Raw genomic sequence first — 15819 nt, forward strand, 5'->3', positions numbered from 1 at the left:
TTACCTTCAATCACCATTTATTAAATCTCTCTCCACTGGAAACCATTGAATGGGGCGGGGGGGGGGTGCATTAAGCCCCGATTATAGAAAATCTGGAGGGGGGGGGAGTTATCGGAGGGGGTAGAAACATAGATTTATGCCCGTCTTTGTCTCATATTCCTGATTTACTTGGCTTGGGATCGCTCAGATTTCTAACAAGGAGAGACATTCGCCTCCTATGGCTTCCGTCGGGATGAAGCACCTTCTAAACTGGCTTCAGACAACCCCAACGGGGGCTATGTCTGAATGAGGTCCGGCCTTGGCTGGGTTGGTAAATACTAGCCAGCCATGGAGGCCAAAGGCTTAGGAACCAAGAAGGGGCCGGGAGGGAAACTCAGCGGCTCCGTCCGAAGGATGAGCAGTTCCTTCCAACGTACTTCTCTGAAGGGTTCCATATCCGGATCCCAGAAGGTAAGGTGGCTGTTTTGGCCAAGAAAAGTCCTCGCGCTGGAGCGGGGCCTGAAAGCTCTCCCTGAGAAGAGCAGCTCAGTGGAGATGGGGGTGTCCCACTGCTTTTATTCTTGCAGGTTTTGGATTGAGCCCCGTGAGGGGTATTCTGAGATGGAGTTGAGAGCTTTCCCTTGGAAACTGTCTTCATACTGTTGAGGAGAGGACCCAGATTGTTGTTGGGGGCAATATGCTGACTCTGTAAACCGCTTAGAGAGGGCTGAAAGCCCTATGAAGCGGTATATAAGTCTAACTACTATTGCTATTGCTATTTTTGGAGGGGGGACAGTTGGCTGACTTCCCAGAATCTATTGGTCAGGCTGGCGGTAATGTCAGAAGATAATGTCATCAAAAAACATTGGGCAGAAATTTGCATGTGGTTGGAAAGGACGATAAAGCAGCATATTGATTTCAAGCCGGAAATGTTTTTATTGGGTATTCTACCAGAGAACGATAGTAAAGAAAATGTATGTTTAATTATTCATGTAAATAACTGCAGCTAGAATTGTATTTGCACAAAGTTGGAAAATGGGGAAAATTCCCTCAGAGGTAATTAAAAAAAAAATTAGACACCGCAGAAATGAACAGATTAATGTTTGGCAGTTAAAGAGAAGGAAAAACCAGAATATTATTAAGATATGGGGATGTTTTTTATCACTGGATAAAAAATGAACATAGACAAAAAGAAACAGAAAATTGAATAATTTGGGGGGGGAAAGGGTAGAATTATAGGGGAGGAGTTGAATTAAAAGGCAATCGACATGTAAAGGTAAAGGCAAGATATAAATAGATTAAAAATGATGTAACTGTTAAAATGAATGGCATGAAGACTGTACCCAGATGGCACACTGTAAGATTAATGATGTGAGAGTGGTTATGGAAAAACAAAGTGAAAAACATTCACCAGAAAAAAAAGAAGATAAGGTCATCTAAGGTCTAGAGAAGCAAACTAGATGGGTGGTAGGCTCAGATACTGACTGTATCTAGAAGAGAACTTCCTAAACTCCCTCTAGAACAGGGGTGCCCAAACTTGGCAACTTTTTAAGACTTGTGGACTTTAAGACTTGTGCACCCAGCATAGCTGGCTGGAGAATTCTGGGAGTTGAAGTCCACAAGTCTTAGAGCCACTATTCTTGGATTGGCTCTAAGCTTCCTGTTTAGAGAGAGGAAAGGAGGTTTAATCAATTGGAGAACGATCAAGAGTTGATGTGTTGTGTCACGTTTTTCCATGAGATGGAAACTCCTTCCAGGCAGGGAAAGGATGGGTTTCATTGGTCTGAATCCAAAAACAACTCACGGTTTTCTTAAAGTGGTGGAACTCCTAACTTCAACTGAGAGTTTTGGAAGTTCTACCACGAAGAGGAGATGACAAGACAATGTTGCCTCTTAAGCCTCAGGGATCAAAATAGTGAAACCTCCACGTTCAATTCCATGCCTACCCTATTTTTTTTAAGAGGTCCAGGAACTTAGTTGGTACAGTTTTCCAGGGAATAACAAGTAGGAGTGTTGATATCTGAAACAATTTTTCTGTGTGTGATGGTTATTCAAGATCATTTGCCTGTGTTCCTTTTAAACAACAACAAGATGTGTAATAATTGAAATTAGGTGTAACAAATTGATGAGGATGAATTGATTGAATCAGGCAGAGTTGGATCAGAAGACCTGGTGGTATGGCAGTGGTGAGGTATTTTTGTGTGAATGCTGAGATAAATAGATAGATAGATGGATGGATGGATGGATGGATGGATGGATGGATGGATAGATAGATAGATAGATAGATAGATAGATAGATAGATAGATAGATAGATAGATAGATAGGACAGATTGATAAGATAGATGGGATAGATGGGATAGAGTTGATAGATGGAAAAGATGGATTCAGATGATAGAGATGTTGGATGGATAAAGAGAGGGAGAGAGAGATTAATGTTAGGCAGTTTTATTTGGATTAATGTACTTAAAACTTGGCTAATGTGTGGAAGTGTTCAAAGAATAAGCTTTCATTTCAAAGTTGCTTAAAATATCTTTTGCAAAGCATGCAAAGTTTCCGAACTGAGTTTGGTTCCATTTATTTTATTTTATTTTGGTGTCTTAGTATAGAGTGGAAACTTGAGAGTTTGATTCTTTTATGTTTCGATGTTGGGTGAATCTCCAAAATGTGTTCATTCAGTAACCATTTCAGGCAGGCTGATAAACAGCTTTGAGATTTCTTTTAAGGGGAGGCAACAGAGAAAGGGACTAAAGAAAGAAAGGATTTATGCTCCGTTAAGCAAATCTGGCTTCCCTCTTTGACTTTGCTTTTCGGAAACCAGCTGTGAAATCTGCAGATGATGATCACATGATCCCATTCACCCAACATCGAAACATAAAAGAATCAAACTCTCAAGTTTCCACTCTATAGTTCGGAAACTTTGCATGCTTTGCAAAAGATATTTTAAGCAACTTTGAAATGAAAGCTTATTCTTTTACTGCACATTCTCCCTTCTTTATCCATCCAACATCTCTATCATCTGAATCCATCTTTTCCTCTATCAAGCCTCTGATCTAAGTGGAGAGATTGCAGAGGAAGGGATGACAAGAGAGTCAGTTATGCTGGCTGGGGAATTCTGGGAGTTGAAGTTCACAAGTCTTAAAGTGGCCAAAGTTTGAAGACCTCTGATCTAAGAGGAGAGATTGCAGAGGAAGGGATGACAAGAGAGTCAGTTATGCTGGATGGAGAATTCTGGGAGTTGATGTCCACAAGTCTTAAAGTGGCCAAAGTTTGAAGGCCTCTGATCTAAGTGGAGAGATTGCAGAGGAAGGGATGACAAGAGAGTCAGTTATGCTGGCTGGAGAATTCTGGGAGTTGAAGTCCACAAGTCTTAAAGTGGCCAAGTTTGAAGGCCTCTGATCTAAGTGGGGAGATTGCAGAGGAAGGGATGACAAGAGAGTCAGTTATGCTGGCTGGAGAATTCTGGGAGTTGAAGTCCACAAGTCTTAAAGTGGCCAAGTTTGAAGGCCTCTGATCTAAGTGGAGAGATTGCAGAGGAAGGGATGACAAGAGAGTAAATTATGCTGGCTGGGGAATTCTGGGAGTTGAAGTCCCAAAGTCTTAAAGTGGCCAAAGATTGAAGGCCTCTGATCTAAGTGGAGAGATTGCAGAGGAAGGGATGACAAGAGAGTAAATTATGCTGGCTGGGGAATTCTGGGAGTTGAAGTCCACAAGTCTTAAAGTGGCCAAGCTTGAAGACCTCTGCCCTAGTGGGTATCTAAATCCAATATGATGCTCCTCCTATCTCTTCCTTTCTCCTGGTGTCAATTTCCGTGCCAAGACCGAATTGCTTCTCCACTTTCAGGGTCAAAAAGCCTGGATAGAGAAGACCTTTTTCAAGAGAGAATGCTGCCGCATCATTGTCAACAGCAAAGATCCCACCAGGTGACTCTGTCTTGGTGTTGCATTGGTAATTCTTTGTCATCAACTGATTTCTTAAAGAACTGGTGTGAAGAACATCTTCAGATGGGTAACAGCCCTGGATAGCCAAAGGAAGAAAAGTGGTTTGGCGCCAGCCGCTGAGTCTGGTTTCATGTCTCTGTTTTGCTTTGGCCACACAGGTGCTGCTGCGGTCAACTCCTCCTTCAACACATCCCCATTCCGGTTGAAGCTGCAAGCAAGGATGGAGAAGACGCAACAAAGCAGTCGGAGGCCCAGCCAGAAAAATGGTGCATCAGTAAACACACCCACGCTCTCCCCACCGATGCTTTTGGAAATCTGGAGTTCCAAGGTGGAGGTCATATCAATAAGTCCATGGTAAGTAAGAAGGGTTGGTTCTTCAGAAGGGTCTGTGATGGCTTCCCAAGGTGGCCTTCTCCATGATCTTCTGCTGGAGAGTCTCAAGACATCGATCCTTAGGCAATGCCAAGGTTTCCACCCAAGCCAACGTGGAAGCCAACGTAAAGAAAGGACCTTTGAGAAAATCTGAAGGCTACCCAAAATGTCAAATTGTGTTCACGAAATAAAATATGCCGCTGGTGACAGGCTTAGAGCTCCTGGTGTCAGGTGCAAATGACCAAATCCATGTGTGAAGGTCCAACTAATCTGATTCACTGAGAAGCAATCTTCTCAACTAATGGTTAGCACCTTCTAGGAGATAAGGGGAAACGGACTTGAAAGGAAGTTGGACTTGGTCTGCTTGTGGCTATGTAGGGATTCTGGGCTGACCCCTCTTTTAACTCTGCCCCCAGGTTCTGCCATTCCTTCTCCCACGTCTGGCAGGAATCCATAAAATACATCTGGGAAAGAAAATCCTAGACTAGGCTCAAACTGTTTCCCCACCAAGCTGGTTTGCCAGAAAGGAAACCAAGATTGGAGCTGAGCTAACTAGGATGTTGATCAGATCCAGCAACGTTGCTGCGTCCTTTTTGTCTTGCAGTACATCCGAGTGTCCTATGATACCAAGCCGGACTTGCTGCTCCAACTCATGGTGAAGGAATGGCAACTGGAGCTCCCCAAGCTCCTAATATCCGTCCACGGGGGGCTCCAGAACTTTGAGCTGCAGCCCAAACTTAAGCAAGTGTTTGGGAAGGGGCTCATCAAGGCTGCCATGACCACGGGGGCCTGGATTTTCACTGGAGGAGTCAGTACAGGTATCTAATGGTCAGCTGTCCATCACCTTGGAAGTCCTCTGGGGTAAATGCCATGCTTTCTAGCAGGGGTTGTTTGTGTGGGTGGGAGACCCAAAGAGAAAGAAATATTGCGTGCTTTTTTTTTAAAAAAATAATCTTTATTAGTTATACATTTTTTAAGAGTAAAACATACAAATACAAATACAATTTTAAACATACAAACCCCCCTCCCCTCCCCCCCCCGCGGTGACAGTCATTCACAGCCCAACTTTTTTCTTTCCTTCCTCATTGTTAGGTCTCTAAGCCACATCTTCTCATTACAAAATTCAGGGATCTATTACAATACCCATGTTCACTTTTAACTTTCCCCGTTTTAAGTCCCTGCTCTTCTCCTTGTCGCCCACATCTACCATAAGTTCCAGCTAAGGTAATGTTCCGTTTCTCCTTTGTCTCTCAGCCAACCCGTCATTCTGTCCATTTCTGCACATTCATAGATCTTTTTAATTATAGCATCTTCCGACGGTATGGTAGTGGATTTCCAAAATTGTGCATAGGTTATTCTTGCGGCCACAATTATATGTAGGCTCAAATGCCATATTGAACTGCTTATGTTTTCTGGTTTAATGCTTAGTAGAAGGTTCTCGGGTCTCCATTCCATGCTTGCCCCAGTAACCTCTTTTAGCCATTTTTGAATCCTTCTCCAGTATTTCGTGGCCTCAGTACAGGACCACCAAATATTGTGTGCTTTGAAGGACAGACCAAGTACTACAATAACTATTGCACTGGGGATGAGCCATGAGTATCTGCTGGAAGGCCAAGAAAGCAATGAACTTGAGACAGTCTACGCTGCCCAAAGATTTGGTGGAACTTCTAAAAGTTGTGGACAATTGACCTCCCCCCCCCCAGAGAATTGAAGAAGGGTACCATCATTGTGAAACCAGTTTTCCATCTGGCCATTCAAGAAGATACCCATTTTGGGTCCTAACGGGACTGTCTCCATCCATGGGAAAGGGGTGGGGGCCTTTCGTGGAGAAAATGTTCTCCGAATTGTACGCAAGCATCCCAGGGGCTAATGCACTGGTCTCCTCCCTCACACAGGAATCATTCGCCACGTCGGAGATGCCCTGAAAGACCACTCTTCCAAGTCCAGAGGACGCATCTGTGCTGTTGGCATTGCCCCGTGGGGCATTGTGGAAAACAAGGAAGATCTGCTTGGCAAAGATGTGAGCCTTGCCCCCACATTTCTGGGGAGTTTTTAACCAAGTTCCCCCCCCCCCACTTCTTTCCAGCTTCTTGTTCTCTTTCATTTGTAACTGTCGGTATTTCTCTATCACCTTCTTTCCTTACTGGAAAATAAATTGTTAAAGTAAGGAAGGGATTGGCCTGTTTTGATTTGATTTGATTTGATTCAGGGGGCTGTGGAAGCCTCCCTCATGCCCTTCCTTACCCCAAATCAGTAGGCATGCCATGATTGCAAAGTTACGGTCCACAATCATTGCGTCTTCTAAAGCTTTCCTCCCAATCCTACCAAGCAAGGCAGATTTCGCCAAAGAGCATCCAACAGGAGAGCTTTAGATCTTTGGATGGCCTCCTCCAAGGTGTCATCAGCTCCACCTTCCCTTGCTTGCTTCCAAGGAGGCCCTAAGGACCCATCTGAGTTGCTTCAGAAGGTCCTTGGGCAAAAATCCTCAAGAGTTTGTTGTTTCCTCCCATCTGTCAGAAATGGTGTAGGATCTCCTGCTTGAGCGGGGTCGTTGAACTAGAATCAGTGGTTCCCAAACTTGGCAACTTTTAAGACTTGTGGACTTCAACTCCCAGAATTCTCCAGCCAGCTCTGCTGGAGTCAGTTATGCTGGCTGGAGAATTCTGGGAGTTGAAGTCCACAAGTCTTAAAGTGGCCAAGTTTGAAGGCCTCTGGTCTAAGTGGAGAGATTGCAGAGGAAGGGATGACAAGAGAGTCAGTTATGCTGGCTGGAGAATTCTGGGAGTTGAAGTCCACAAGTCTTAAAGTTGCCAAGTTTGGGAACCACTGGATTAGATGACCTACAAGGTCCCTTCCAACTCTGTTAATCTGTTAATCATTTTAATGTGCAGTTTTCTGTTGCCTCATTTTTTAGTTCCTGCTTCGTGCTTAGCCGCAATTTTGCTGTCACTTTCCCATTCAGGCAGCGCTAACTCCTAGCTGAGAGTTGAACGGATCAAAGTGGTGTGTGGGGTTTTCCCTTCCCTTCTTCGCACGAGGGCACAAACTGGAGATGGGAAAATCTCTGCTTGCATTTTCAGATTAACCAGAATCCCCCTGAACTTCAACCCTTTTCACCCCGACGCCTCCAGGAAGTGTCCTCCACCAGAGATGGCCTTGGTTCAAAAAAGCTTTTATTTATTTGCTGGGGGAGGAAACAAGGATTCGAGTGGTGCTAGAATTAAATTAATCCATCTCAAGCTTTGGGCTGCCCGCGACCTCTGTTGTGGATTTCACGGGGGCCGCCCCGTCTTTGCTCCCAAATGCTGCAAATCTGCCCCCTTTTCCTTTGCATCTGGGCACCTCGTCCAGGAGAGGAGGCCAACGGCCATCTGCCTGGGGGAATTTATATTTGGCTGGCTGATGGCATTCTCGTTAAAGCTTCCTATTAATTGGCATTCTTCCTCCTGGGAAATCATCTCTGGGATGGCGGAGATCTGCAGAGGGGCACCCCCCCCCCGTTTCATTTCCCATGACAGCCAGAGACAAGTGCATCGGTGTGGGTTGGGGGTTGTGGGGCCCTCTGCTGCACTCAAACAACCCTTCGCTTCTCTGCTTGACAGGTGACGAAGCTTTATCAGACGATGTCAAACCCTCTCAGCAAACTCTGTGTGCTGAACAGCTCCCACACGCATTTCATCCTCGCCGACAATGGCACCCTGGGCAAATACGGGGCAGAGGTGAAACTGAGGCGCCAGCTGGAAAAGCACATCTCTCTGCAGAAAATCAACACCCGTAAGTGAGGGGGTTGAGGTCTTCTGCCCCCAAAGGCCCTAACCCCCATAACAATGACCAGGCATGGTTGCTTTCCTTGGCTTGGAAAACCCCAGTGGCACAGTGGTTGGAATGAAGTATTGCAGGCTAATTCTGCCCATTGCCAGCAGTTCGATACTGACTGACTCAAGGTTGACTCAGCCTTCCTTCCTTCCTTCCTTCCTTCCTTCCTTCCTTCCTTCCTAAAATGTGGACCCAGATTGGTGGGGGGCAAGACGCTGACTCTGTAAACCGCTTAAAGAGGGATGAAAAGCATTCTGAAGCAGTATATAAGAAAGTGTTGTTGTCCTTCCTTCCTTCCTTCCTTCCTTCCTTCCTTCCTTCCTTCCCCTTTCCCCTTTTGAGTTGTTCGCTGCCCTGAGTCCCTCCCGGAGAAGGGCGGCATACAAATAAATCTAAATCTAAATCTATCTAAATCTAAATCTAAATCTAAATCTAAATCTAAATCTAAATCTAAATCTAAATCTAAATCTAAATCTAAATCTAAATCTAAATCTAAATCTAAATCTAAATCTAAATCTAAATCTAAATCTAAATCTAATCTAAATCTTCCTTCCTTCCTTCCTTCCTTCCTTCCTTCCTTCCTTCCTTCCTTCCTTCCTTCCTTCCTTCCTTCCTTCCTTCCTTCCTTCCTTCCAGGATTATCCCTGTAAAGTGGGGAAAAAACAAAAGGCGATTTCTTCCAACAACCGGTTCTCTGAACTACTTGGAAAGTTACCAACCGGTTCTCCCGAATAGGTGCGAACCGGCTGAATCCCACCACTGGTTTAGTTTAATGAAAATAAGGGCTGTGGGCGACAGGATAGCTGTCCTCCAACATTTGAGGGGCTGCCACAAAGAAGAGGGAGTCAACCTGTTCTCCAAGGCAGGAGAAGGCAGGACAAGAAGCAATGGATGGAGACTAATCGAGGAGAGCAGCAACCTGGGATGAAGGCGACATTCTCCTGCCAGCGAGAACAATCAACTGGTTGAATGACCTGCCTCCAGAAGTTGTGGGGGCTCCAACACTGGAGCTTTTAAGGAAGTGCCCCTTGTCTGGAATGCTAGAGGGTCTGCTGCTTGGGGGATATAGGTCCCTTCCAGCTCTGTTATTCCTATTCTGCACCCAAAATTATGTGCAATATATTGTAAAAGCGGACTCCAATAAAACGGTGCCACAGTGGAGAACTGGAGGCCTCCATAGCTTGGAAACCTTTTGTTGGCCTCTGATGGTGTGCTTGGTTCCTTCTGCAGGCCTGGGGCAAGGAGTCCCCGTGGTGGGGTTGGTAGTTGAAGGTGGCCCCAATGTGATCTCCATTGTCTTGGAATACCTGCGCGAAGAGCCCCCGCTTCCCGTGGTCATCTGCGACGGCAGTGGAAGAGCTTCGGACATTATATCATTCGCACACAAGTACTCAGAAGAAGGCGGGTGAGCTACCGGGGCAAGAGGGGTGGGGCACAGGTGGGTTTGCCCTTTGCCCTTTTATTTGGGGAGGGCGTCCTTTATAGAGCCGAGGTGGCACAGTGGTTAGGGTGCAGTACTACAGGCTACTTCAGCTGACTGCAGTTCGGCGGTTCAAATCTCACCGGCTCAGGGTTGACTCAGCCTTCCATCCTTCCGAGGTGGGTAAAATGAGGACCTGGATTGTTGTTGGGGGCAATATGCTGACTCTGTAAACCGCTTAGAGAGGGCTGAAAGCCCTATGAAGCGGTATATAAGTCTAACTGCTATTGCTATCTGTCTGTCTGTCTGTCTGTCTCTGTCTCTGTCTCTGTCTCTGTCTCTGTCTCTGTCTCTGTCTCTGTCTCTGTCTCTGTCTCTGTCTCTGTCTCTGTCTCTGTCTCTGCCTATCTATCTATCTATCTATCTATCTATCTATCTATCTATCTATCTATCTATCTATCTATCTATCTGATTGTTGGGGGCGATATGCTGACTCTGTAAACCGCTTAGAGAGGGCTGAAAGCCCTATGAAGCGGTATATAAGTCTAACTGCTATTGCTATCTATCTATCATCTATCTATCTATCTATCTATCTATCTATCTATCTATCTATCTATCTGTCTCTGTCTCTGTCTCTGTCTCTGTCTCTGTCTCTGTCTGTCTCTGTCTCTGTCTCTGTCTCTGTCTCTGTCTCTGTCTCTGTCTGTCTGTCTATCTATCTATCTATCTATCTATCTATCTATCTATCTATCTATCTATCTGTCTCTGTCTCTGTCTCTGTCTCTGTCTCTGTCTGTCTCTGTCTCTGTCTCTGTCTCTGTCTCTGTCTCTGTCTCTGTCTGTCTGTCTATCTATCTATCTATCTATCTATCTATCTATCTATCTGTCTCTGTCTCTGTCTCTGTCTCTGTCTCTGTCTCTGTCTCTGTCTGTCTCTGTCTCTGTCTCTGTCTCTGTCTCTGTCTGTCTGTCTATCTATCTATCTATCTATCTATCTATCTATCTATCTATCTATCTATTGGATTGTTGGGTGGCGAGGTTCCTTAGTTGGGCTGTGAAACATCTGCAGTTGGGCTGTGAAACATCTGCAGGAAAATCCACCCAGCTGAGAGACCACCAAGGACCCCACAATCCAACCCTTCTCTTCTATTGCTAGAATAATATTGCTAGAATAATAGACAATACATAATATCTAACATCACCTTCCTGATTTCTGAAGCCTAACATCCTCCCCCCCCCCCGCTTTCTCTCCCTCAATTTCAGCATAATAAATGAATCTCTTCGGGACCAGCTGCTGGTCACCATTCAGAAAACATTCAACTACAGTCGGAGTCAGGCCCACCAGCTCTTTGTGATTCTCATGGAGTGTATGAAGAAGAAAGAACTTGTAAGGCTCTTATTTTTCTCCTTCTTCTTCTTCTTCTTCTTCTTCTTCTTCTTCTTCTTCTTCTTCTTCTTCTTCTTCTTCTTCTTCTTCCTCCTCCTCCTCCTCCTCCTCCTCCTCCTCCTCCTCCTCCTCTTCTTCTTCTTCTTATGACCCCATAATCCCTTGAGGGATGAAGCCTGGGCAGCTGAATGAAGCTGAGTGTTTACTGGCCAGATGCTCTCCCTGTTGCCAGTGCGGAGTTTTGTTCAGCAGATATATTCTCATCGCGCCCAGAGAGAGAAATGTCTGCATCTACCTGGGATCGAACTCACAACCTCCTGATTGTGAGGCGAGCACTCTAGGCCACTCTTGTATTGCAGGAGCATTTATGGGAACATTATTTGCCTCTGTTTTACGGCCTTGTCAGTGTTGGCTGCCGTGTTCTTGGTGGGCCCTGAGTGGCAAAGGGAAATGCCAGGCCCAGTTCAAATCAGTCCTCAGTGTTGTCATGGGGACCGAAAGGGGGGGGGAGGGCATTCCACGCATACTGTCGGCTGGAGTCGGATCTCAGGTTACTGCAGCCGGTTTGGGAGGGCTGCATCTCATAGGGTAATGTGATTTAGGACACAGACTGAGGGGCGGGAAGGAACAGGGGTAAAGTTCAGAAGTAAACCAAACGAAGCACAGGCTTGGCTGCGAACAGATCCTGCCTAATGGAGCCTCCTAATAAATCACTGGTTTTGTATTGGAAACTCGACTCGCTAATTATGATTTGGGGCATCTTTAGGAAATCTGGCAGCCACCTTGTGATTAACCGGGCCAGATTAATTGCCCTGAGCAACGAGTGAGAGCAACAGCCACAGATATCAAACGGCAACCCAAAAGGACATCTGTTTTGGGTTGTTTTTTTAGGGAATCTCTTCTGATGATATAATCAGCTTGTCCTTCTTAAAAGCCTCCATCAGTGAATGCCTTTTCCCCCCTCCACAATTGTCCTCATGATAATAGCAGTTAGGAGGTTATGAGAATCTGGTCAGATTAACTCTTAATCCCTGTGTTCTTCCTGAAGATAAATGGGTGCAGAGAGGACATTCTCTGTTGCTCATTCCTTCTTCCTCTCCCGCCTAATCCAGCAAGCCTCCTTAAGGCTTCTGAACTATGCTCTATGCTTTATCCTTGTTTCCATATTAAAGAAAAGGAAAAGGTTTAAGAATCAAATCCTTCACCACGTCCCTCTGGTTGGACACTTAAGGATTGAGCCGAGGTGGCGCAGTGGGTAGAGTGTAGCACTGCAGGCCACTTCAGCTGACTGCTATCTGCAGTTCAGCGGTTCTAATCTCACCGGCTCAGGGTTGACTCAGCCTTCCATCCTTCCGAGGTGGGTAAAATGAGGACCCAGATTGTTGGGGGCAATATGATGACTCTGTAAACCGCTTAGAGAGGGCTGAAAGCCCTATGAAGCGGTATATAGGTCTAACTGCTATTGCTATTGCTGTCGATCCATCTATCTATGTATCTATGTATCTATCTATCTATCTATCTATCTATCTATCTATCTATCTATCTATCGGATTGTTGGGGGCGATATGCTGACTCTATAAACCGCTTAGAGAGGGCTGAAAGCCCTATGAAGCGGTATATAAGTCTAACTGCTATTGCTATTGATTGGGGAGGAAAATCCATATGCAGGCAAGAAAGCCAAGCCAAGTTTCAGCTAGTCTAATGGCCAGTAATTAAAATTTGTTAGCAATTCCCCTTTCTTTTAGAAGTAGACACGTATCTGATTCTAAAATATCTCTTTCTCTACAGAATGTTAAATTGAGATGTAAATACTTGATCAGTGCAGAGCCATCCATTATGCAATAGCCATAATTTTTGTAGCAATTGGGTGACTGGTTATGTACCGTCAAGTTGTTTTTTGACACCCAGAAACCACCGAATCTTTAGCAATAGCAATAGCAGTGGACTTATATACCGCTTCATAGGCCTTTCAGGCCTCTCTAAGCGGTTTACAGAGAGTCAGCATATCGCCCCCAACAACAATCCGGGTCCTCATTTTACCCACCTCGGAAGGATGGAAGGCTGAGTCAACCCTGAGCCAGTGAGATTTGAACCGCTGACCTGCTGATCTAGCAGTAGCCTGCAGTGCTGCATTTTTAACCACTGCGCCACCTTGGCTCTCAATCGAATTCTTGAAGCCTTCAGTGCACAAAAGAGAAACGTGGAAATGTTCTTCTGCTTTTCCTCATGGTTTTTCTTTGCTGGTCTTTAGATCACGGTCTTCCGCATGGGATCGGAAGGGCAGCAAGATATTGAGATGTCCATCCTAACAGCCTTGCTTAAAGGTGAGCCTCGCATGCAGGGAGTGAGAAGGCGTAGAGGGGCTGGGAAAGGAATGGAAGGCAGGGGGGAGACTTGAACAATCGAGGGAGAGAAGTCAAGTCCATTGGCAGCTTCTCTCCTAAAGGGCAAATGGGAAGAACCTTGGAGAGAAGCTTTTCAGATATCCTTCAAAGAGATTCTGCTGTCATGAAGAGCCGAGGTGGCGCAGTGGTTAAATGCAGCACTGCAGGCTACTGCTAGATCAGCAGGTCAGCGGTTCAAATCTCACCGGCTCAGGGTTGACTCAGCCTTCCATCCTTCCGAGGTGGGTAAAATGAGGACCCAGATTGTTGGGGGCGATAGGCTGACTCTCTGTAAACCGCTTAGAGAGGGCTGAAAGCCCTATGAAGCGGTATATAAGTCTAACTGCTATATTGCTATTGCTATATGAACTCATGGGAAATTCCGTACAAGACCTGCATGGACCCCAAAACTATCACTAAAGATACTTTACTGAAACCTTTGAAGTTCTAACTTCCTCTAACCACTCAACTGGGTGGAGTTGACACAAAGAATAGAGATATTGAGAAAATAATAATAATACATCCTTATTTTTATTTTAACTCATGACAAAAGATAGGTTGGGCATTAGAGCCACAAGTCCAGGGGGGGAAATACTATCGGTTTGCAACAGTTTGCACGAACCGGTAGGGACGGTTGTCGTTGGTTCTGCGAATGGTAGTAAAAAAAAAAAAAAGCTTCCGAGAATTGCACGGCTCACAGCTGTGAACCTTGCGATCGTCAGAAGCTTTTTCCTCACTGTTTAAGGCATTTTCCCCCCCTGCCTTTTCATCCAAACTGGCAGGAAAAAAATGCTTTAAAAAGTGGGGAAAAAGATTGCATGACAATCAGCTGTGCTGTGCAACCATGGGAACCAATTGTTCACTTTTTAAAGGTTGATTTTGCTACCTGTTCGCCTGAACCGGTAGTAAAAAAATGCTAAAGAAAGAAAGAAAGAAAGAAAGAAAGAAAGAAAGAAAGAAAGAAAGAGAGAGAGAGAGAGAGAACAAGAGGAAGAGGAGGGAAAGAAGAAAGAGGTAAGGAGAGGAGGGTGGAAGGGAGAGAAAGAGGGTAGGAAGGGGAAGTGTAGGAGTAGGGGAGAGGTAAGGGAAGAAGGAAGGGGAAGGAGAGGAGGAAGGAAGGAAGTAGAGAAGGGAGGGAGGGAGAAAAGAAATGGAAAACGAGGTGGTGTTACAACAGGTGGAAGGGATGGTAAATAAAGCAACCCAAACTGTATATTATAACCTATTAAATGGAATAATAAATGTGTAAGAATGACAAATGTAAAGAAGGATAACAATTATGCGAATGTATACTTACAATGGTATGTAAGAGAATAAAAAATAAAAAAACTTTGGAAAGAAAAAAAAGTTTTTTTAAAAAAGCTTCCCACAACCTCCCACCCCCCCTCCCAAACTTCTTAAAGCATTTTTTACTATCGTTTTGGGCGAATAGGTAGTAAAAATGCTTTAAAAATTAAAAAAAGAAAGTTGGCCACGTCCACCCAGTCGCATGATTCCCACCACCACCACCAAGCCACACCCACCGAGCCCAGAGAACCGGTGGCAATATTTTTTTACATTTCACATTACAAGGTGGCGCAGTGGTTAAATGCAGCACTGCAGGCTACTGCTAGATCAGCAGGTCAGCGGTTCAAATCTCACCGGCTCAGGGTTGACTCAGCCTTCCATCCTTCCGAGGTGGGTAAAATGAGGACCCAGATTGTTGTTGGGGACGATATGCTGACTCTGTAAACCGCTTAGAGAGGGCTGAAAGGCCTATGAAGCGGTATATAAGTCTACTGCTATTGCTATATTGCTATTGCTATTTCGCCACTGCACCAGTCCGTCCTTGCATTGGTACAAAAATCTTGACCCTCCTTGTTTCCTTAGGAACCAACGTCTCCGCACCGGATCAGCTGAGTTTAGCTTTGGCTTGGAACCGGGTCGATATTGCCCGTAGCCAGATCTTCGTCTTTGGGCACCATTGGCCGGTAAAGATTTCTTAGAGTTTAAACTTCCTCCTCTTGGTATCTAAAAAAAAAGAACCAGAGTTTTACCTTCGAAAGGAGAATCCTGGGTGGGATTCTTCTGCTAGTTATCTTAGCCTTCTTCTCCATAACCAGAGGGATTTGTTCTTGGCATTAACCATCTCCAGTCCAGGCTGCCCGCCAGAAGTCTACGCAATGCCGCAATAAGAAAAAGGCCTTGTGTTGTAGCTGGCCGAGTGTAGTGTGTGCTTACTTTTCAGCCTCTCTCCCTCGTCACATCTGGGGTTGTCCAACCAGTTCTTCCTGCCGTACCACCAGCCAAATTTGCATGAGAAGATTAAAGGAGGACCTCCAGTGTCCTTTCACACTTACTGGAGACCTTCAGATCATCTCCGCTGGGGATGGAAGAGAAAGGAGTCCCTTGTTCTTACTCCCCCCGCTCCCTCCGCCATTATTCAACTATGTGTCTGGTGTTCTTTCCTCTCCAGCCCCTGGGAAGTCTGTCTCCCGCAGATGGGGCACCTCAGGAAAAGGAGAAGAAATCTCCCGCCCCT

At 45.4% G+C, this 15819-nt stretch overlaps 1 protein-coding gene across 1 annotated transcript in view; it reads left to right on the forward strand.

Annotated features, from left to right (window-relative positions):
- Nucleotides 1-207: 207 nt before the first annotated feature.
- Nucleotides 208-15819, forward strand: part of TRPM1 (transient receptor potential cation channel subfamily M member 1) — a 39868-nt gene continuing 24256 nt past the window's right edge. The window contains exons 1-11 of the mRNA XM_087703962.1: nt 208-450; nt 3822-3901; nt 4078-4273; nt 4896-5109; nt 6187-6311; nt 7894-8065; nt 9338-9512; nt 10791-10914; nt 13166-13238; nt 15168-15268; nt 15754-15819. The exon at nt 15754-15819 is cut by the window's right edge and continues 108 nt beyond it. Of these exons, the coding sequence (XP_087560088.1) occupies nt 328-450; nt 3822-3901; nt 4078-4273; nt 4896-5109; nt 6187-6311; nt 7894-8065; nt 9338-9512; nt 10791-10914; nt 13166-13238; nt 15168-15268; nt 15754-15819 (1449 nt within the window). The 5' untranslated portion in view covers nt 208-327. The remainder of the gene's footprint in view (nt 451-3821; nt 3902-4077; nt 4274-4895; nt 5110-6186; nt 6312-7893; nt 8066-9337; nt 9513-10790; nt 10915-13165; nt 13239-15167; nt 15269-15753) is intronic.

This window comes from Thamnophis sirtalis, unplaced genomic scaffold (genome assembly GCF_051295495.1).
Source record: "Thamnophis sirtalis isolate CommonGarterSnake01/CBP01778 unplaced genomic scaffold, rThaSir2_p1.2 scaffold_2, whole genome shotgun sequence".
NCBI lineage: Eukaryota > Metazoa > Chordata > Lepidosauria > Squamata > Natricidae > Thamnophis > Thamnophis sirtalis.